The following is a 23665-nucleotide window of genomic DNA, read 5'->3' on the forward strand; positions in this document are numbered from 1 at the left end:
AATTTATTTTAAAAACAGAATGTCTTTTATTTGAATACTGAATACATTATGTTAGTACACAGAGTATGCTGAGAATGGATTTTTTTAAGGAAAAAATAGCAGCAATACAATTAAAATGGAAAAAACGTAGTTCCTAATAATTTTTTAATGTAACACGAATGACAGATAGATATGTCAGCATTCTGTGAAGTCCACTTAGGGCATTACATTATCTGATAAACTGTAGTTTAATTTAAATTTACTGCAGATGAATATTTGGAATTGGAATGTATTTGGAATTTTTTTTCCCTTGGAAAACAGGATTTTATTGTGGGGTGCTCTATTTTATCACAGTAAGAATTATTCTCAGAGCAAATAATCTCTAAGATACTGAAGTATTCAGTTTATTTGGATAGTAGGCTTTAATATGTTAAAAGTTTCAAAGCCTAAGGTAAGCAAGCAACAAGTCAATAAAAGCACAACTCAGTTCTAACATTTCCATGTGGTATCATTCACTATGAAATGCAAAAAGACAATGTTGAAGTGAAATGACCTCTAACATAAATTACATCAGTGTGATCAAACATACAGAAATACAAATTCTAGTAAATATAAAAAATTTTTGATTTTTTTTTTAAACATCTCAGGCAAATTTTATTTATAAGCCACATGCCTAAAACCAAAATATGGAGAGATTGAAAATAACCCTCTTCTCTTTTCAGCAGTTGCCCACTGCTTTGAGTGTATAAGGACTTGGGAGAGGGAGAGGGAGTCACGATGTTGTGGGCGGTACCAAGTAATGCTTCTGTTGGGTCTCCTTCTTCCTCCAAAAGAGCTCTGGGGCAGCCCTCATGTTACCTGTCCCCTCACCCCTATAGTACTGGGCTCAGTCAGCTGTGTTATTATTATTATTTTTAAAAATTTTTGGCCGCATTGGGACTTCCTTGCTGTGTGAGGGCATTCTCTAGTTGTGGCGAGCAGGGCTACTCTTCGTTGTGCTGAGCAGGGGCTACTCTTCGTTGCAGTGTGCGGGCTTCTCATCGTGGTGGCTTCTCTTGTTGCGGAGCATGTGCTCTAGGCACTCAGGCATCAGTAGTTGCAGCACGCAGGCTCAGTAGTTGTGGCTCACGGGCTCTAGAGTGCAGGCTCAGTAGTTGTGGCGCATGGGCTTTGTTGCTCCGTGGCATGTGGGATCTTCCCAGACCAGGGATGGAACCCGTGTCCCCTGCACTGGCAGGCAGATTCTTTAACCACTGCACCACCAGGGGAAGCCCTGCTGTGTTACTGTATACTGGAGTACATTAACAGCAGCAAGGCAAAGAGCAAGGCCTCAACTCAAAAATCTGTTGTAAGACAGTTCTTTGGGAATGGTGTCTTACCCTCCTACGCTCCGCCTGTTCTCTCCCTCCCCGTGGAGTTCTTGTAGTCTTTAAAAAATTTTTGATTTTACAAGTAATCAGAAATGCAGATTAACTCAGATAACTTTAAATAATTGACAAAGATTAAAAAGCTTTATTACAGTTCTGTTGATGGATACTGTGTACATCCATTAATGTAGTGGGGATACAAATTGGTGAAACCTTTCTTGAAAGTACCTTTCTAAGAAGTTTTACAATATGTATAAAAAATCTTAAAGAAGTTTATAATAAAGATTCTAAACCCTGTTAGACCTGACCCCCTTTTTGTAGTATGTTTTATAATACTTGTTTTACTATACTGAAAAGAAATTTATAGGTCATATAATCTACATACACATGTAAGAAAAATATGCTTTAACTATAATATAAAGGAAGTTCATTTGTGATAAAAAATAGTGTGCTCTTTGCATGCTAAAAAATATGTAAACCCTTAGGTACAACTGTAGTAGACTGTAGTCAGGTGCTTGTATATGTAGTTAGATCACTTGTGAATGCATTGATTACAAGTAAAGACTGACACAGGGATGTTGTGTTGGTAATTTAAATTCCATGAGAAGTACATGCAGCTGCTATTTTCGATTCTACATCATGGCTCACAAAATAACAAACCAAATGAAAAATCCTTACTCTGGTTGCATGGCTTTTCATTCACAAACAGAACAAAAAGTCACTGAACACTTCTCTCTCAGGAGCCGTGATAGATACTCCAGGGGTTTTGGCCTTCATAAAGCAAAATGTCTACTAATGTACACACGAGGTAGGAATTGCTCTGTCATGTTCTATGCCATTGATATTATGCAGCACCTAGTGTATAGTTTGATGAAGGAATCTTGTTTTGTTTTGAATTTTATTTTTTTATACAGCAGGTTCTTATTAGTTATCCATTTTATACATATTAGTGTATATATGTCAATCCCAATCTCCCAGTTCATCCCACCACCCCTGCCCCCGCCACTTCCCCCCTTGGTGTCCATATGTTTCTTCTCTACATCTGTGTTGCTATTTCTGCCCTGCAAACCGGTTCATCTGTACCATTTTTCTAGGTTCCACATACATGCGTTAATACACAATATTTGTTTTCTCTTTCTGACTTACTTCACTCTGTATGACAGTCTCTAGATCCATCCACGTCTCTACAAATGACCCAATTTCTTTCCTTTTTATGGCTGAGTAATATTCCATTGCATATATGTACCACATCTTCTTTTACCATTTGTCTGTCGATGGGCATTTAGGTCACTTCCATGACCTGCCTATTGTAAATAGTGCCACATTGAATGTTGGGGTGCATGTGTCTTTTTGAATTATGGCTTTTCTCTGGGTATGTGCCCAGTAGTGGGATTGCTGGGTCATATGGTAATTCTATTTTTAGTTTTTTAAGGAACCTCCATACTGTTCTCCACAGTGGCTGTATCCATTTACATTCCCACCAGCAGTGCAAGAGGGTTCCCTTTTCTCCACACCCTCTCCAGCATTTGTTGTTTGTAGATTTTCTGATGATGCCCATTCTAACTGGGGTGAGGTGATACCTCATTGTAGTTTTGATTTGCATTTCCTAATAGTGATGTTGAGCAGCTTTTCATGTGCTTCTTGGCCATCTGTATGTCGTCTTTGGAGAAATGTCTGTTTATGTCTTCTGCCCATTTTTTGATTGGATTGTTTGGTTTTTTTTAATATTGAGCTGTATGAGCTGTTTATATATTTTGGAGATTAATCATTTGTCTGTTGATTCGTTTGCAAATATTTTCACCCATTCTGCGGGTTGCCTTTTCATTTTGTTTGTACTTTCCTTTGCTTTGCAAAAGCTTTTAAGTTTCATTAGGTCCCATTTGTTTGTTTTTTTTTTTTTTTTTTTTTTTTTTGCTGTACGCGGGCCTCTCACTGCTGTGGCCTCTCCCGTTGCGGAGCACAGGCTCCGGACACACAGGCTCCGCGGCCATGGCTCGCGGGCCCAGCCGCTCCGCGGCATGTGGGATCTTCTGGGATCGGGGCACGAACCCGTGTCCCCTGCATCGGCAGGCGAACTCTCAACCACTGCGCCACCAGGGAAGCCCCCATTTGTTTTTATTTCCATTACTCTAGTAGGTGGATCAAAAAAGATCTTGCTGTGATTTATGTCAAAGAGTGTTCTTCCTATGTTTTCCTCTAAGAGTTTTATAGTGTCTGGTCTTACATTTAGGTCTCGAACCCATTTTGAGTTTATTTTTGTGTGTGGTGTTAGGGAGTGTTCTAATTTCATTCTTTTACATGTAGCTCTCCAGTTTTCCCAGCACCACTTATTGAAGAGACTGTCTTTTCTCCATTGTATATCCTTGCCTCCTTTGTCATAGATTAGTTGACCATAGGTGCGTGGGTTTATCTCTGGGCTTTCTGTCCTGTTCTATTGATCTTTATTTCTGTTTTTGTGCCGGTACCATATTGTCTTGATTACTGTAGCTTTGTAGTATAGTCTGAAGTCAGGGAGTCTGATTCCTCCAACTCTGTTTTTTTCCCTCAAGACTGTTTTGGCTATTTGGGGTCTTATGTGTCTCCATAAAAAATTTAAGATTTTTTGTTATAGTTCTGTAAACAATTCCATTGGTAATTTGATAGGGATTGCATTAAATCTGTAGATTGCTTTGGTAGTGTAGTCATTTTCACAACATTGATTCTTCTAATCCAAGAACATGGTATATCTCTCCATCTGTTGCCATCATCTTTAATTTCTTTCATCAGTGTATTACAGTTTTCTGCATACAGGTCTTTTGTCTTCCTAGGTAGGTTTATTCCTAGGTATTTTATTCTTTTTGTTGCAATGGTAAATGGGAGTGTTTCCTTAATTTCTCTTTCAGATTTTTCATCATTAGTGTATAGGAATGCAAGAGATTTCTGTGCATTAATTTTGTATCCTGCAATTTTACCAAATTCATTGATTAGCTCTAGTAGTTTTCTGGCAGCATCTTTAGGATTCTCTGTGTATAGTATCATGTTATCTGCGGACAGTGCAGTTTTACTTCTTCTTTTCCAATTTGTATTCCTTTTAATTCCTTTTCTTCTCTGATTGCTGTGGCTAGGACTTCCAAAACTATGTTGAATAATAGTGGCAAGGGTGGAGATCCTTGTCGTGTTCCTGATCTTAGAGGAAATGCTTTCAGTTTTTCACCATTGAGAATGAAGTTTGCTCTGGGTTTGTCGCATAGGGCCTTTATTATGTTGAGGTAGGTTCCCTCTATGCCCGCTCTCTGGAGAGTTTTTATCATAAATGGGAGTTGAATTTTGTCAAAAGCTTTTTCTGCATCTTTTTCTGAGATGATCATATGGCTTTTATTCTTCAATTTGTTAATATGGTGTATCACATTGATTGATTTGTGTATATTGAAGAATCCTTGCATCCCTGGGATATGTCCCACTTGATCATGGTGTGTGATCCTTTTTAATGTGCTGTTGGATTCTGTTTGCTGGCATTTTGTTGAGGATTTTTGCATCTGTATTCATCAGTGATATTGGTCTGTAATTTTCTTTTTTTAAAAAAAATTTATTTATTTATTTTTGGCTGTGTTGGGTCTTCGTTTCTGTGCAAGGGTTTTCTCTAGTGGCACGCGGGGGCCACTCTTCATCACGGTGCACAGGCCTCTCACTGTCGCGGCCTCTCTTTTTGCGGAGCACAGGCTCCAGACGCGCAGGCTTGGTAGTTGTGGCTCACGGGCCCAGTTGCTCCGCGGCACGTGGATCATCCCGGACCAGGGCACGAACCCGTGTCCCCTGCATTGGCAGGCAGATTTTCAACCACTGCGCCACCAGGGAAGCCCCTGTAATTTTCTTATTTTGTAGTATCTTTGTCTGGTTTTGGTATCAGGGTGATGGTGGCCTCATAGAATGAGTATGGGAGTGTTCCTTCCTCTGCAGTTTTTTGGAAGAGTTTTAACAGGATGGATGTTAGCTCTTTAAATGTTTAATAGAATTCACTTGTGAAGCCATCTGGTCCTGGACTTTTGTTTGTTGGAAGATTTTTTTTTTTTTTTTTTTTTTTTTGCGGTACACGGGCCTCTTACAGTTGTGGCCTCTCCCATTGCAGAGCACAGGCTCTGATGTGCAGGCCCAGCGGCCATGGCTCACGGGTCCAGCTGCTCCGTGGCATGTGGGATCTTCCCGGACTGGGGCATGAACCCGCGTCCCCTGCTTGGGCAGGCGGACTCTCAACCACTGCACCACCAGGGAAGCCCTGTTGGAAGATTTTTAATCACAGTTTCAATTTCATTACTTGTGATTGGTCTGTTCATATTTTCTGTTTCTTCCTGGTTCAGTATTGGAAGGTTATACCTTTCTAAGAATTTGTCCATTTCTTCCAGGCTGTCCATTTTATTGGTATGGAGTCGCTTATAGTAGTCTCTTAGGATGCTTTATATTTCTGCAGTGTCTGTTGTAATTTCTCCTTTTTCATTTCTCATTTTATTGATTTAAGTCTTCTCCCTCTTTTTCTTTTTTTTAAAATTTTGTTTATTTATTTACTTATTTATTTTTGGCTGTGTTGGGTCTTTGTTGCTGCGCGCGGGCTTTCTCTAGTTGTGGTGAGCAAGGGCTACTCTTCGTTGCGGTACGTGGGCTTCTCATTGTGGTGGCTTCTCTTTGTTTTGGAGCACCGGCTCTAGGCATGTAGGCTTCAGCAGTTGTGGCTCTTGGGCTCAGTAGTTGTGGCTTGCGAGCTCTAGAGCGCAGGCTCAGTAGCTGTGGCGCACGGTCTTAGCTGCTCTGTGGCATGTGGGATCTTTCCGGACCAGGGCTCGAGCCCGTATCCCCTGCATTGCCAGGCGGATTCTTAACCACTGCGCCACCAGGGAAGCCCTCCTTCTTTTTCTTGATGAGTCTGGCTAAATGTGTATCAATTTTGTTTATCTTTTCCAAGAACCAGCTTTTAGTTTTATTGATCTTTGCTATTGTTTTCTTTGTTCCTATTTCATTTATTTCTGCTCTGATCTTTATGATTTCTTTCCATCTGCTAACTTTGTGTTTTGTTTGTTCTTCTTTCCCTAGTTCCTTTAGGTGTAAGGTTAGATTGTTTATTTGAGATTTTTCTTGTTTCTTGAGGTAGGCTTGTATTGCTATAAACTTCCCTCTTAGAACTGCTTTTGCTGCATCCCATAGGTTTTGGATTGTGTTTTCGTTGTCATTTGTCCCTAGATATTTTTTGATTTCCTCTTTGATTTCTTCAGTGATCTCTTGGTTATTTAGTAACATATTGTTTATCCTCCATGTGTTTGTGTTTTTTACGTTTTTTTCCCCTGTAATTGATTTCTAATCTCATAGCATTGTGGTTAGAAAAGATGCTTGATATGATTTCCATTTTCTTAAATTTACTGAGGCTTGATTTGTGACCCAAGATGTAATTTATCCTGGAGAATGTTCTGTGTGCACTTGAGGAGAAAGTGTAATCTGCTGTTTTTGGATGGAATGTCCTATAAATATCAATTAAATCTGTCTGGTCTATTGTGTCATTTAAAGCTTCAGTTTCCTTATTTATTTTCATTTTGTGTGATCTGTCCATTGGTGTAAGTGAGCTGTTAAAGTCCCCCACTATTATTGTGTCACTGTCGATTTCCTCTTTTATAACTGTTAGCAGTTGCCTTATGTATTGAGGTGCTCCTATGTTGGGTGTATATATATTTATAATTGTTATATCTTCTTCTTGGATTGATCCCTTGATCATTATGTAGTGTCCTTCTTTGTCTCTTGTAACATTCTTTATTTTAAAGTCTATTTTATCTGATATGAGTATTTCTACTTCAGCTTTCTTTTGAAGATATTTTCTCAGGTCCTTTCTCTCTCTCTTCTCCTTCTGGGACCCGTATAATGTGAATGTTGGTGTGTTTAATGTTGTCCCAGAGTTCTCTAAGGCTGTCTTCATTTCTTTTCATTCTTTTTTCTTTATTTTGTTCCGTGGCAGTGAATTCCCCCATTCTGTCTTCCAGCTCACTTATCCGTTCTTCTGCCTCAGTTATTCTGCTGTTGATTCCTTCTATTGTATTTTTCATTTCAGTTATTGTTCATCTCTGTTTTTCTTTAATTCTTCTAGGTCTTTGTTAAACATTTCTTGCATCTTCTTGATCTTTGCCTCCATTCTTTTTCCAAGGTCCTGGAGCATCTTCACTATCATTATCCTGAATTCTTTTTCTGGAAGGTTTCCTATCTGCACTTCATTTACTTGTTTTTCAGGGGTTTTATCTTGTTCCTTCATCTGGTACATAGCCCTCTGCCTTTTCATCTTGTCTCTCTTTCTGTGAATGTGGTTTTTGTTCCACAGGCTGTAGGACTGTAGTTTTTCTTGCTTCTGCTCTCTCCCCTCTTGGTGAAGGAATTTTGCAGTACTCATTCTGCTTTCTCTCTGAGTATTGTCATTAACGTTATCATTGGAACCTTTCTTTTTTTTTTTTTTTTTTTGCAGTTGTTAAATTGTTTGTCTTGTTACAAGGAATGTAACTTTAATTTTTGCCCCTCTGATTTTGGTCTCTTTGAATTAGTTTCGAGCCACTGATCCTAAGGTGAATGATACAACATAATACTAACAATAAATACTTAACAAAAGTAAATGCTGTAGCAGAAGTGAAGTAAAAATATATTTGCTAAGATTTGGAAGCATCCCATTAACTGTTACCCAAGGGAAGTTGAACAGCACAGCTCTGCTAGCATAGAGTTGTGTTGTGGGATTTTTGTAGACAATTTTATTAATTTTGGGAAATGCATGTGAGCAAACCACCTGTAGATCACTAGAGACCACCTTTTAAGAAATACTGTTTTAATTTCTTTCACATCAAGCAAACAAGACGGATGATTTATGCTGTGAATACAGGCATGGCTGTTCCTTTTGTTGGAAAGAAAGTGGTCTCACTATAAATTAATATGTCATCAATTATTGAGATTTTTGTGTTTTGTTGTTGTTTGTTTTTGTTTTTTGCCACACGGCATGCGGGATTCTAGTTCCCCAAGCAGGGATCAAACCCATGTCCCCTGCAGTGGAAGTGCAACGTCTTGACCACTGGACCACCAGGGAAGTCCCTTGAGTGCTTTTTTTATGTGAAGTGCTATGCAAAGTTCTTTTCTGTATGTGCTGTTTTATTTAATCCTTTAACTTTGCAGGGTGGAAAGTTCTTATTCATAAATTAGTTATCCAAGGTTATGAAATCCAAGGTTATGAAATCCAAGCTATACAAAAAATATGTTAGTGAAACAATATTACAAAAAGGACTACTTAGTGTTTCAATAATAAATCTTTGTGGATCTGGATATTAATGAACTTTATATTAGATTAAAGAGAATGACAGAATGACGGGTTCAGTGGCTTAAGATTAGACTTTATTTTAAATATTCAAAATAGAAAAAGTAACATTTACATACTAGATAATTTTATGAAATGATTCCTTTATTGAATTTGAAATTTATACTTTGGAGCTATGTCTTTTAAGATCTTAGGATAGTAATCTGGTTTTTGGAGGGGAATTTAGTAATATTATATATTTCATTTAAATTTGTACAATTTTAAAATTAAAAAAATTTTTTTTATTTTTGCCATGCCATGTGGCTTGTGGGATCTTAGTTCCCTAGCCAGTGATCGAACCCGGGCCCCCTGCAGTGGAAGTGTGGTGTCCTAACTACTGGACTGACAGGGAATTCCCTGTACTATTTCAGTTTTAGATATATACTTTCCTCTTCAGGATATTTACTGTGATTACTAGCTGTTTGTGCATTATAGGTTGCTTGTTGGGAAAAGTTTTAAAAGAGAGGAATTGCTTAAGCAATACAGGAGTTAGTCTTGTCAGTGTCTAGGTTAGACACAGAAGCCGTCTTGGTATATTAAGTGTTGTGGTTTTAAAAAGTTGCTCTGCATTCATAGAGATTGAAATAAATCTGGCTTATAAGAAATATACTTGTTTTACAGAGGCATATTAAGTATTTATAAATGTATTCTGTTTATATTAACATTAACTACTAAGAATGAAAATCTGACGTTTGGAAATACTGATGAACACCAACATATTAAGAATAGCTAGCCTAGCTCTAACCTGAGTTCTTCCTTTGGACTATTCTAAGTGTCTTGAATAATAGAACTTTTAAAAAAAGTATATAATCTGTATGCTCTCATTAATGAAACATTGAAAAAAGCAAATATTTATTTATAGTTACTTTTGAACTATATTAGTATATTTCCTTCCATCTTTAATTTCTTTCTTTCTTTTGTTCTTTCAGTTTTGTTGAGATATAATTGACATCCAGCACTGTATAAGTCGTACAATGTAATGATTTGACTTATATACATCATGGAATGATTACCACAGTAGATTTAATGAAAATTTGTTATCTCATATTGACACAATATTAAAGAAATAGAAAAAATACACGTTTTTTCCTTATGAGAACTCTTAAGATTTACTCTCTTAACAACTTTCATATATAATGTATAGTAGTGTTAGTTATTTTCATCATGTGTACATTACATCTCTAGTACTTATTCATCTTATAACTGGGAGGTTATACTTTTGACTAACTTCATCTAATTCCCCCTTCCTCCCTTTCCCCTTCCCAGCCTCTGGTTTTCCAGCCTAAATTTCCATGCATTAGATTATACTTACGATTTTTTCCTTTTTACAGTTAACAGAATTCTAATTATACTTTTTGTACTGCTTTACATTTTACTCTATCCATATCATCTATAAACATGTCCATAGTATTGTATACATATGACAGACTTCAGTATAAATAGCTGCTTAATATGCTGCTTAATATCATTGTTTGTCTAACTATTTCTTGATATTTGGACCGTTAGGTTATTTGCAAGTTTGTCACATTTGTATGTTTTTGCTTTGTGTATGAAAATTTTCCTGAATTCAAGTTTTTAAATAGGTAAATTACTGGGTTAGTAGGTTTAAAAAGTTTTCAAGGCTCAGTGCATATTTGCAAATATTTTCTAAAGGCTATTTAGAGTGCCACCTTCTTCTTCTTCTTCTTTTTTTTTTTGCCGCACCACGCGGCATGCAGGATCTTAGTTCCCCGACCAGGGATCAAAACCATGCCCTCTGCAGTGGAAGCGTGGATTCGTAACTACTGGATCGCCAGGGAAGCCCCCACCTTCTATTTTAAGAGGATAAATTTGAATGTTATTTCAATATAAATGATAAGGTATACAGTACTGTTTTAGCAGTTATTCTTTAATAATTTGTAGAATTACTTTAGAGAGACCTTTTACATGGAATTACAATGATTCAGATAAAATAACCATCTTTAACAAATGGAGTTCTATATTGTTCAGTTTTTCAGTGTTCAGTATAATGCATACTTCATTGTAAACAAATCAGCAAACCAGGCTGATTTCTTGTCTTTGAACAGTAGAAGTGGGGGAAGGGGAAGGACAGAAACCCAGATAAATCAAAATCCCGTCACTTAAATTGTCTGTGATTGAAACCTGAAGGTTGAGATAATAAATGTGGTGTTCATGATAAGTACATTGCCCCTTCCAGTTCTTTTATGAACATTAACCTGTCTTCTAGCTATATCTTATAATAGTAAAGAAATAAATACTAGGTAAATACTGTTGCATTTAATATTTTTAAAAAATTCACTTTCAATCTCTCTTAAATTTTTTTTCCATGATTTTCCAAAGAAGTTTTTGTGTGAACTACTTGTTCATCTAACAAGTTTATGTTGGTTTCTACTTATCACTTGATTGAAAGAAGTAAAATCCTGTAGTTCTGCTGGCACATTGCTAGGGAAGCTGAGAATATCTAAACCCTTTCCTCTCTTTCTGCTAGTGAACAATTGACAGGATATGGGTTTGTAATTACAGTCTAAGTGTTTAGTTGAGCTAATTGTCACTACTGAAGTTCCTGTGCCCTCTGATAGCTTCCTTGAAAGTTGTTTTCATAAGTAGTTTCATGCTTGTCCTCAACCTTTGATCATTTGCTTAATGCTCAAACAAAAGAGTGATACCAGACTGAGGTACCATCTTGTGCTTGCTGTACTAGGTTAACCCTGTGCTAGAGTCACCCTGTGAAGAACATTTCCTTTAAAAGAAGGAAAAAAAAAAAAGGTAAAGAAAAAATAATTATAGAGTATGTTAATTGCGTGGAAAAAAAAATCTTACTTCCGTCCTGGCTCTGTTTTTGTGTTACCTGGGTAATTTACTTGATTCATCTGGGCCTTAGTTTCCTTATCTTTAAAATAGGAAGGGTCTGTCACTCCTAAGGTACCTTCCAACCTGAAACTCTGAGTTACTTCTCAGGCTGGACTCTTGTGTGTGATGGTCCTATAAAATAAGGGTGACTAAGGGAAATAGGAACCAGAATATATTTATTTTCAATTATGTAGCAGTAATTTCATTTTCTTCAGAATATCTTTATAAAAGATTTATCTGTTACCACGTGGTTTGTTACCTTATTTGTTTAGCAACAGTGTCAGTTTTAGATCAGATAAAGGACATACTTTTTTTTTTTTTTTTTGCGGTACGCGGGCCTATCACTGTTGTGGCCTCTCCCGTTGCGGAGCACAGGCTCCGGACGCGCAGGCTCAGCGGCCATGGCTCAAGGGCCCAGCCGCCCCGCGGCATGTGGGATCTTCCCAGACCGGGGCACGAACCCGTGTTCCCTGCATCGGCAGGCGGACTCTCAACCACTGCGCCACCAGGGAAGCCCAGGACATACTATTTTTAATTACAGCACAGCACATTTTGTGAGTATGCCCCCTCTCTCAATACTTATCTTAAAAGTTATGTGTATAGGGGTGGGATAAGGAGGATGGGAGCGAGGCTCAGGAGGGAGGCTCAAAGAGGGAGGGGATATGGGAACATATGTATACATATGGCTGATTCACTTTGGTGTACAACAGAAACTAACAGTATTGTGAGGCAATTATACTCCAATAAAGATCTATAAAAAAAAAAAGAAAATATTGTACAGTACAGAGAAATACAGCCATTATTTTGTAATAATTTCAAATGGAGTGTAATTGAGTATAATATATAAAAACATTGAATCACTGTGTTGCACACCTGAAACATTATATTGTAAATAAACTATACTTCAATTAAAAAAAATAAAATTAAAGGTTAAAAAAAGAAAAAAATGTATATGTGTACATATAGCTGATTCACTTTGCTGTACAGTAGACACTAACACAACATTGTAAAGCAACTATACTCCAATAAAAATTTTTTAAAAAGTGTTATGCAAGAAGCTCTTAAGTGCTACAAGTTACCCTGTAGTTTTTTGTTTTGTTTTGTTTTTTAAAGGAATTTTAAAATTAATTAATTTTTGCCTGAGTTGGGTCTTCGTTGCTGCGCGCAGGCTTTCTCTAGTTGCAGCAAGTGGGGGCTACTCTTCGTTGCAGTCTGCGGGCTTCTCATTGCAGTGGCTTTTCTTGTTGCGGAGCACGTGCTCTAGGCACGCAGACTTCAGTAGTTGTGGCGCATGGGCTTAGTTGCTCCATGGCATGTGGGATCTTACCAGAGCAGGGCTCGAACACATGTCCCCTGCATTGGCAGATAGATTTTTTTTTTTTTTTACATCTTTATTGGAGTATAATTGCTTTACAATGGTGTGTTAGTTTCTGCTTTATAACAAAATGAATCAGTTATACATATATATATGTTCCCATATCTCTTCCCGGCAGGCGGATTCTTAACCACTGTGCCACTAGAGAAGCCCTGTTTTGTTTTGTTTTTTTTAAAACTATGGATTTCATTTAATAATAGTACATTGGTTCATCACTTGTATCAAATGTGTTGCACTAATATGAGGTAATAATAGGGGAAGCTGTGGGGGAGACTTTCTGCTCAATTTTTCCATAAACTTCTATCAGTTATTTTGAAAAAACTGTAAATCAACAAGACATAGAGGAATGAGGCGTCTCTTAACTTGGGGGGCCAGTTTTTCTTTCTAAAATGTTAGAACTGGTGCACCTCTCTTTCTTTACTGATTAGAAAGGAACTAGGAGGAATTGAGAAGAGAACCATTATTCTCCTGTATCAGACAGAAATAAAAGTGAATTGTAGCCATCAGTTCCTTTATGCACACTCCAAGCTGGGAGATACAGGAGAAAAAATATCCTTCTTTCACTTTTCTGCCGGGTAATAGATGGCTTATGTTCTTTTTTTAAAATTTTTTAAATTAATTTTTATTGGAGTATGGTTGCTTTACACTGTTGTGTTAGCCTCCACTTCATAACAAAATGAATCAGCCATACACTCCCCTGTAGTTTTAGACTACCCCATCAGTATGTTTAGTAAGGGTCTTGAAAACTAAGAGCCAATTATACTGGCCTTACATTTCTCTGATTGGTTAGGGGGCTAAAGTTTTCTTGACTTAGAGCTTCTCTTACCCTTCAAGAATTAGCCAAAGACAACATAGCCAAATATGAGAAACACTATTGATTGTCAAGTAGAAATGTATGGGAAATTATGTTCATTATTGTTTTAAATACAGACTACAGTTAGGTCTAGATGAATTGTGGAGACCCCATTAATCCTTTGAGAAATAGTAGGAATTGTCCTAGAGCAGGGGTTCTGAAACTGGACAGTGTGAAATCCCCCCCACTATAAGATGCTTTTGAAATGTGTAGGGGGTGATATTGTTGTACCTGTTGCTGATACAGTGACTGGGGGAGGTGCTACTATTATGTAATGGTTAAAAGTCTTATTATTATCTGAGCCTAGATCTGAACTTTATTTACATAAAAATATAATACACAGCATTTTTTACATGATTTTAATACATTAATTTTGGAAGATATAAACTTGGAAGATAAAGATTTGTAAAATCAGTGGCACCAGTGGCTTTTATGGCATTTGATCAGTCTGCGTTTGTAGTTGTCACATCCATGGTGATTCTATGTATAGATTCAAACCTCTGACTACTTCATTGTGTAGGGGTATGGTTATGTCCAAGTATTCACATACTGAAATATACAGTCTTATTTTCTTTTATTTTCCCTTTATATTATAATTAGGACATTATATGAGTATATGTATATATATGTATATATGTATGTAAATTATATGAATAATTTCATTTCAGATTTTTAAAGTATTTGTAAAATACTTATTTAGAAAGAATATTGAATATGAAGATTGAAAACCAGTCTCTTAGGTAGTATTTAACTTAAAGTACTTTGAAAACCTTGAGAAGTGGTCTAATAAAAGTGCTTTTATTAAAATGACACACAAGTACAGCCTATATGTTAGGCTGTAATTACGTGGTATATGTCTATCTGTAGTGTTTATAAAGTCTGACAACCATTCTAACTCAGTTATTAGTAACTTATTAATATGGTAATACCAAGGTAGAAATTTATGTACCTGGACGTAACCTTTCATTACAGTTCACTTTCAGTATCTACAGAGGTTTGGTTCCAGGAGCCCTCACAGATACCAAAATCTGCCAGTGCTCAAGTCCCTCATATAAAATGGTGTAGTATAATGAATACAGTCATTATCCTGTATCTGTGAAATTTTGATACGTGGTTGGTTGAATCTGCGGATGTGAAAGCCATGGATACAGAGGGCCTACTGTATTCCCTTTGATAATTCACTCCTTTTTGAGAAAAACATTTCTAGGTTTCATTTAAACACAGTATTGCTTTTCAAGCATCATCAGTATTTTGATGAATCATTAGAATCTTTCTGATGATTTTATGTCAAAAAGTTGATATTTTCAATATGAGAATTTTGTCCTTGAAATAGAAGATAGAGGGATAAACAGCAAGGTCCTACTATATAGCACAGGGAACTATATTCAATATCCTGTGATAAACCATAAAGGAAAAGAGTATGAAAAAGAATGTACTTGTATGTATAACTGAATCACTTTGCTGTACAGTAGAAATTTACACAACATTGTAAATCAACTATACTTCAATAAAATAACTTAAAAAAAAATTAAAGATAGGGGAATTGATTTTGGAGATTGGTGTGATGTTGCTTTAATAAGCAAAGAGCATGGTTAACTGTAAAGCTAAAGGATTAATCTTTACGATGCATTTTGAGATGGCAGGAGAGAAATACTTGACCCTTGCAATTTACTTTGCCGGTTCCTAATACTATTTATTGATTGATTGATAGATTGATTGATAGCTAGCTAGCTGCGTCGGGTCTTTGTTGCGGCCTGCGGGTGTCTCTCTAGTTGTGGCACATGGACTCCAGAGCACGTGGGCTCTGTAGTTGTGGCACGTGAGCTCTAGAGCGCGTGGGCTCTGTAGTTGTGGCGCATGGGATCTTAGTTCCCTGACCAGGGATTGAACCCACATCCCCTGCATTGGAAGGCGGATTCTTAACCACTGGACCACTTGGAAAGTCCCTAAATCACATTTTAAAGGGGGATTTCCCTGGCGGTCCAGTGGTTAACGCTCTGTGCTTCCACTGCAGGGGGCATGGGTTCGATCCCTGGTCGGGAACTAAGATCCCGCATGCCGCGCAGCGCGGCCGAAAGAACAGCAACAACAAAAAAATCACTTTTTTTTTTTTTTTTTTTTGCGTTACGCGGGCCTCTCACTGTTGTGGCCTCTCCCGTTGCGGAGCACAGGCTCCGGACGCACAGGTTCAGCGGCCATGGCTCACGGGCCCAGCTGCTCCGCAGCATGTGGGATCTTCCTGGACCAGGGCACGAACCCATGTCCCCTTCATCGGCAGGCGGACTCTCAACCACTGCGCCACCAGGGAAGCCCCAAAAATCACTTTTTTAATGATCCAATATAATTGTTCTAGTGATTTGCGTAGAATTCGAATTCATTCATTAAGCCAGAAGTAAATATTTATTGAGCCAGAAATAGTAGGAGGTTGGGAAGCTCTCACTAAGCAACAAGCTTCAATATAGTGTGCTCCTGCTTTGACACAGATATGCCCTGGTGCTTGGGTGCACAGAGGAGTATTAGGGGTGGATTCCAAGAGTCTAGAAGACTAAGAGTTGGTCAGGACATATGTAGCTGAGGATGACCTAGGGAGAGGGATGATAGGTTAAAGGTAGGAGGCAGGAGAGAGTATGGGAAATGCTGGCAAGTATCAGCAGTTCAGCAAGGCTGGATTAAGGCTAGTATGTGTGGGAGTGTTGAATGACATATCTAGAAAGTAAGGAAGGTAAGGGCCCATGAATTCATTCTTGTAATTCATTTTAGGTATGCCTACTTCATCAAGAAATTCTTAAATCTGCCATAGTGGTTTTGCCTCTAATACCCGAGAAGTTTAGAAGTTGAATCTGGGGAGTTGATGCTGTTGGGTAGTGAGGTGCAATATGTCTCCTTGAAAAGGTTGCTGCTCTGGGCTCCAGAGGCTCAGGAAGTCTCATCATTTCCAGTTGTCTGGTAAGGGTGAGGCCTCAGAGTTTTTGTTTTTATAGTTTCGTGCTCCTGTATTAATATGGATATTCATCAGGTGATTTGGCTTCAGTTGTGAGAATCTTGCCAAAAATCTATGCTGAAGAAACCAGGGGAGTATACAGCTTTATCTTGATTGTAATTCTGTGACAGTTGGCTGATGTTTCATAAACTCATCTCAGTTTTAAATGCTAACTTTAGTTTGTCCTGTCAGCTTTTGTTTACAACTCCTACCTCATATGTAGTACTTGGTGTTCAGGAGATGGCTTTCCCCTGTTTGTCTTTGCATAGTGGTATTTGAAGGTAAGCAAAGCATGGTCTTTAAAATTAGATGTAGCATGTTTTCATTCCTCAAATATTTCTTGAATGCCTAATACTTGGAAAGTTGAGAAGCTCCTCCACTGAAGACAATCTCTAAAGGCTGTTCTGCAGTGATTTGCCTAAAGCATTTCTAGGATCAGCGACAGTTAATGACATGTGTAGTAACTTTGTGTAGTTTTGTTCTTGTCTGTGAAAGTTTATCCGTTTAGAATTTCTGTGTATAATGATTTCTCTGTACACTGTGGTGAGAGACAGTATTTTAAGAAGCATGGCACAAGACCTCAAGGAGCTTACAGTCAACGTAATGTGGTTTATTATGGTTAAATGTCTCAGACTCTTTTTATGGTGCTTTAGTAGTTATTATGTAGAGTGTGGTGTTGGGCTCACCCTCTAGAGTTAGACCCAACTTCAAATCCTAGGACTGCTGCTTTTTATCCGCGAGAGCTCAGAGTTTCTAAGTCTCAGGTACTTCTTGAGGAGGAGTCGTATTACCACAGGGTAGTAGTAAGGATAACATATAGTAACACGTGTAAGACTTCAGTAGGATGCTGACACATAGTAAGTACTTACCTTTAGGTGTTACAAATTCTATTATCCTGTGAGCTTTTTTTTCCCTTTTTTTTTTTTTTTTTTTTTTTTTGTGGTATGCGGGCCTCTCACCGTTGTGGCCTCCCCCGTTGCGGAGCACAGGCTCCGGATGCGCAGGCTCCGGATGCGCAGGCCCAGCGGCCATGGCTCACGGGCCCAGCCGCTCCGCGGCACATGGGATCCTCCCAGACCGGGGCACGAACCCGTATCCCCTGCATCGGCAGGCGGACTCTCAACCACTGCGCCACCAGGGAGGCCCTTTCCCTTTTTTTTTTAATCGTTGGAGTAGGGATAATAGTGTTTGGTCTTAAGTTCATTAAACAATTACAAATGGCTACTACCTGCTAATCACTTTTGGGGAAACAAAAGTAGTTGAATGTATGTGGCTCACAGCTCAAAAGAACTAACAGTTTTTGAATTAAAAAAAAAACTAATAAGTAGCCACAAACATTGGGCTTATTATATTCCAGGCATTCTTTACTCAGTGTTAATAAGTATGCTATGAGGAAGTTACTGTTGTTTTCACCATTTCACAGATAAAGGAATTTAAGTAGGAAGAAGACGTGTGATTTGCCCAAGATCTCTCTGCTAGCGCATGATGGAGCCAGGTTTTACAACTAAGCTGTTAGACTCTAAGAACACAGTCTTTAATCGTTGTTCTGTTCTGCCTACAGAAACAAGGCTTGCACATCTGAAAGATTCAGGACCTTTATGACAGTGTCAGTGTGGTGGATCTAGGCTGTGGGGTGTAAGAGTTAGGAGGGAGGAATCAGTAATGGCCAGAATGTTCAGTAAAGGGAGAAAGCTGTCATTTAGCAGAACTTGCAATATGTCAGGCTCTCACATATTAGCTCCTTCATTTGTCACAGTGTTCCCAGGAGGAGCATTTTATTATGAATCCCTTTTTTAGTTAATGGAGGCTCAGGAAGTTTAAGTGACTTACCAAAATTCACATAGCTGGTAAATGGTACAGATGGGATTTTTAAAAAATCTTTATTTATTTATTTATTTATTTTAGTTAGTTATTTTTGGCTGCGTTGGATCTTCGTTGCAGTGCGCGGGCTTCTCATTGCAGTGGCTTCTCTTGTTGCGGAGCATGGGCTGTAGGCGCGTGGGCTTCAGTAGTTGTGGCACATGGGCTTCAGTAGTTGTGGCTCGCGGGCTCAGTAGTTGTGGCTCGCAGGCTCTAGAGCGCAGGCTCAGTAGTTGTGGTGCGTGGGCTTACTTGTTCCGTGGCATGTGGGATCTTCCCGGACCAGGGCTCAAACCTGTGCCCCCTGCAGTGGCAGGTGGATTCTTAACCGCTGCGCCACCAGGGACGTCCTTAGATGGGATTTAACAAAACCTTTTTTACGAAAATAGCAAACATATACAAAAACAGAGGAGTAATACAGTGTACTCCTCATCACCCAGCTTCAGTAAATACCAACATTTTGCCTCTCATTTAATCTATTTCTGTCACTTTTAAAAACAGTTTTATTGAGGGATAATTGACTTAAAGTAAACTGCACATATTTAAAGTATATAATTTGATATATTTTGACATATGTACACACCCCTGAAACCATCATCACCATAATCAAGGTAAATAAACATATCCACCACTCCCAGGAGTTTCCTTGTGTCCCTTTGTAATCCCTCCTCCTTACCTCTTCCTGCTTCCCTGCCCTCCCACACAAGGCAGCCACTGATCTGTCACTATAGACGAGTTTACATTTTCTAGACTTTTATATAAATGGAGTCATACAGTATGTACTCTTTTTGTCAGGCTTCTTTTAGTCAGCATAATTATTTTGAGATTCATCCACATTGTTGAATGTGTCTGTAGTGGATTTTTGTTTGTTTTTGCTTTTTTGAGTGTGTAGTATTCCATTGTATGAGTGTACCACTTTTTAAAAAATTCATTCACTTGTTGATGGACATTTGAATTTTTACCAATTCGGGGCTAGTATAAATAAAGCTGCTATGAACAGTTATGTACAAGTTTTTACATGGATATATGCCTTCATTTCATTTGGGTATATATTTAGAAGTGGGATGACTTGATCATATGGTAGGTGTATGTTAAGAAACTGCCAAACTGTTTTCCAAAGTAGCTCTAGTGTTTAACATTCCCACCAACAGTGTATGAGAGTTCCAGTTCCTCTTCTTCCTTGTCTACACTTGGTATGGTTGGTGTTTTTAATTTTAGCCATGTAAGAGGTGTGTAGTGGTGTCTTACTGTTGTTTTAATTTATATGACTAATGATATTGAGCCCTTTTATCATCCATCTATCTCCTTTGATAGCCTCTGTTCAAATCTTTTGCCAATTAAAAAAAACTGAGCTGTTTTTCTTTTTTTTTTTAAACAAATTTAGGAATTCAAGATTTTCTTTTTTTATTTTTATTTATTTTCGGCTGTGTTGTGCATCTTCATTGCTGCGCGTGGGCTTTTCTCTAGTTGCAGCGACCGGGGGCTACTCTTTGTTGCAGTGTGCAGGCTTCTCATTGTGGTGGCTTCTCTTGTTGTGGAGCCCGGTTCTAGGCACATGGGCTTTAGTAGTTGCGGCACGCAGGCTCAGTAGTTGTGGCGCACGGGCTTAGTTGCTCCACGGCATGTGGAATCTTCCCAGACCAGGCCTCAAACCCATGTCCCCTGCATTGGCAGGCCAACTCTTAACCACTGTGCCACCAGGGAAGCCCTGAGCTGTTTTCTTATTATTGTATGTTGAGAGTTCTTTATGTATTCTGGATACAACTTCTTTATATGATTTGTAAGCATTTTGTCCTGTCTGTGGCTTGTCTTTTTATATATGGACAGTGTCTTCCTTAAGAGCAGAAGTTTTTAGTTTTGGTGATGTTCATTTTATCAATTTTTTATTTTATGAATTGTGCTTATGGTGTCGTATCTAAGAATTCTTTGCCTAATCCAAGATCACAAGATTTTCTCCTATGTTTTCTTCTAGAGGATTTACAGTTTTAGTGTTTACATTTAGGCCTACAATCCATTTTGAGTTTATAATTTTTGATGTGAGATATGGATTGAGCTTCATTTTCTTAGCATATGGATGTCTAGTAATTCCAGCACCATTTGTTGAAAAGACTTTGTTTTTTTTTCATCGAATTACCTTTACATCTTTGTTGAAATCAGCTGCCCATTCACGTTTTAAAAAATGGAATCCTTTTTTCACGAAGATGGCGCCGAAGGCGAAGAAGGAAGTCCCTGCCCCTCCCAAAGCCGAAGCCAAAGCAAAGGCTTTGAAGGCCAAGAAAGCAGTGTTGAAAGGCGTACACAGCCACAAAAAAAAGAAGATCCGGACGTCACCCACCTTCCGACGGCCCAAAACACTGCGGCTCAGGAGGCAGCCCAAATATCCTCGGAAGAGCGCCCCTAGGAGAAACAAGCTTGACCATTATGCCATCATCAAGTTCCCCCTCACCACCGAGTCAGCCATGAAGAAAATAGAAGACAACAACACATTGGTGTTCATTGTGGATGTCAAGGCCAACAAGCACCAAATTAGACAGGCTGTGAAGAAGCTCTATGACATTGACGTGGCTAAGGTCAACACCCTGATCAGGCCTGATGGAGAGAAGAAGGCATATGTTCGACTGGCTCCTGCCTATGACGCTTTGGATGTTGCCAACAAAATTGGGATCATCTAAACTGAGTCCAGCTGGCTAATTCTAAAATATAAAAGTTTTCACTATATGTAAAAAAAAAAAAAAAAAAGGAATAATTTAAAGCAAATGCCAAGCATAGTGTCATTTTATCCCTATATATACTTCATTATGTGTCTCTGACTGATAAAGACTGGTTTTTAGAAACATAACATTCCGTTATTATACCTCACAAAATGAACAGTTTCCTTAAAATTATCTGATATTTAATCCATATTTAAATTTCCCAGGTTGTTTCAAATCAGTCTCCAAAGTTGACCAATAAAGGGTTTTTCTCTATCATTATTGTCTCACATTTGTATATATTTCATGTGTTTCAATCCATGGATGTCATTATTGTTTTTGATGCCCCAAAATGCTTCAAGTTGGCACCTGTCTCTTTTGACACGATACTTGAATGTTTTGAATAAATGGGATTTGAACCTTGTTTTGTTTTTTTGTTTTTTTTAACTTCAGTGCCCATGTTCTTCCCAGGATTATTGTTATGCTTTCTTGAAGGAAGCCCTTAAGGAATAGATGAGACTTAAATGGCCCAGTTGAAGGGTGCATTTGTTGGAGTAGTGGTTTGGTACGGGCAGTGTCAACATATCTGTGAACATAGGTCTAGCAGCAGGAGGCAAAAGCCACTTGTGGCACAAGAGCCTGGATTGTGGAGTAGTCAGAGAAGCAAAGGAAAACAGGCCAGAGTCATAGCATAAAGGGCCTTGCCAGCTGGTTTGGGGGATTTGGTCCTTTTAATACTTTGGTGGTGGGTCATAGGACTAAGTTCATGACATTTCGTTTCTCTCGTGAGCTTGATAGAAAATTATTTTTGAAGGAATGCCCTCTTGATTGCCATTTTTCATGGAGTTTTCCAAGAAAAATTTGGTTGAAAAAGCGGATATCAATTCTCTAAGTAAAGTCTGGAGAGAATCCCCTGTCGAGTGGTTGTTAACTGGATTTCCCAGGAGCCTGTACTCCTTAAACCTTTCATCTTTCACATGTCGTATACTTATTATGTTGAATTTGAATCAGTATGATATATATACGTAATTTATATAGTGATAACCAAAAGTATTTTTAAGTTATGGTAGCTTACTCTTGCTTAACTTAATTGACCTCTTGTTACATTGTTGACTATATTGAAATCCAAAGACTAATTATGGATTAGTGAACTTTATCATGTTTTAGTATAAAATTCGGCTAATTAATTCACTAAGTTTTACTTACTGATTTCTAGAGCCCCATGGTTATAAATGTGCTTCCGCTTCATAATGCCTCCTGCTATGGCAGACATCCTTGACATCTGGGCAGTGGATTCACAGATAGCATCTGATGGCTCCATACCCGTGGATTTCCTTTTGCCCACTGGGATTTATATCCAGTTGGAGGTACCTCGGGAAGCTACCATTTCCTATATTAAACAGGTATGTTATCAGGCTGAATTTCTATAAACATAGCTTACTTACTATATCACTTAGGGGAAAATGTTCCTCCATTTTAGAATGTTATTAATGTAAATCATATGGTAAATGTGAGAGAAGTTTATAAGTCATTATATTTTAAAGATTTTGATCCATACTGTGTCTTGGATCTTGTTTATTGGCTATATAAAACATTCTCATTCTCACTCCCACTCACTTTTAATTTTTTAAAAAATCCACGTGTGATACCTGAATGAAGACAAATTAGCTTATGTTAGCTAGTTTGAAAGCCTTGTTCAGGTTATCAAAAGGAATTTGACATTGTTCTGGAAAGTTTTATTTTGAGGTAAGATCTTTGTACTAATTGTCTTTGAGCTTATCACATTTCTTTTTCCTCAAGTGATTTTTTGTTGGTTGTCTCTTCTCTCCTTTTCCTTCCCTTTCTGATCCCCATTTTCTGTCCCGATCCCCACTATTTTTCATGGTCACTCTGGGGGAATAAAAGGTTTTCCGCTGTTCAATAGATTTTTTTCCCCCAGTAATGAATGCTGTGTGCTCATTTGAAAGCAAATTCTTTCACATAACAAGGCTTGCATGTTTTGTTGGATGATTTTTTTCAAGCGAATTGGTGAGTACTATTGATTTGTGAAGATTATGACTTGTAAGTAAAATTATTTTCCTAAACTTTCTCTTTAATGTTTTTCAAATAGCTGAACCCAATGTGGAAATTGGGGTTTATAACATATTTAAGAAAAAGTATTTATGACAAACCTTTTTAAAGCGCTTGACTTCGGACAGCCTTTTAACTCTTTTCCAAGCTTCTTCGTTAGGGAGACATAAGAATTCTAGAACTGCATAATCCCTTAAGTGAAAAGGGATCACTTTTTAATTGTTTTGGGCACCCTACAGGGGCAGAGAGTACACTTACTTTTATAGTCACAAGTGACAGGTATGGATGCCTATGGCTATAGC

At 38.1% G+C, this 23665-nt stretch overlaps 2 protein-coding genes across 3 annotated transcripts in view; both read left to right on the top strand.

Moving 5' to 3' along the window:
• Positions 1-23665, top strand: part of PIK3CB (phosphatidylinositol-4,5-bisphosphate 3-kinase catalytic subunit beta) — a 203963-nt gene that overhangs the window by 67215 nt on the left and 113083 nt on the right. For both annotated transcript variants that reach the window (XM_060099616.1, XM_060099617.1), the window contains exon 3: positions 22510-22696. In XM_060099616.1, coding sequence (XP_059955599.1) covers positions 22526-22696 — 171 coding nt within the window. In that variant the 5' untranslated portion in view covers positions 22510-22525. The remainder of the gene's footprint in view (positions 1-22509; positions 22697-23665) is intronic.
• Positions 20797-21321, top strand: LOC132491362 (large ribosomal subunit protein uL23-like). Its single transcript, XM_060100233.1, has one exon. It carries the CDS (start codon positions 20805-20807, stop codon positions 21273-21275), a length of 471 nt encoding a protein of 156 aa, XP_059956216.1. The 5' UTR covers positions 20797-20804; the 3' UTR covers positions 21276-21321.

The sequence above is a fragment of the Mesoplodon densirostris genome, chromosome 5 (assembly GCF_025265405.1).
Source record: "Mesoplodon densirostris isolate mMesDen1 chromosome 5, mMesDen1 primary haplotype, whole genome shotgun sequence".
NCBI lineage: Eukaryota > Metazoa > Chordata > Mammalia > Artiodactyla > Ziphiidae > Mesoplodon > Mesoplodon densirostris.

Coding starts and splice junctions, on each gene's coding strand:
- LOC132491362 (XM_060100233.1), top strand. CDS start 20,805: ATGGCGCCGAAGGCGAAGAAGGAAGTCCCTGCCCCTCCCAAAGCCGAA.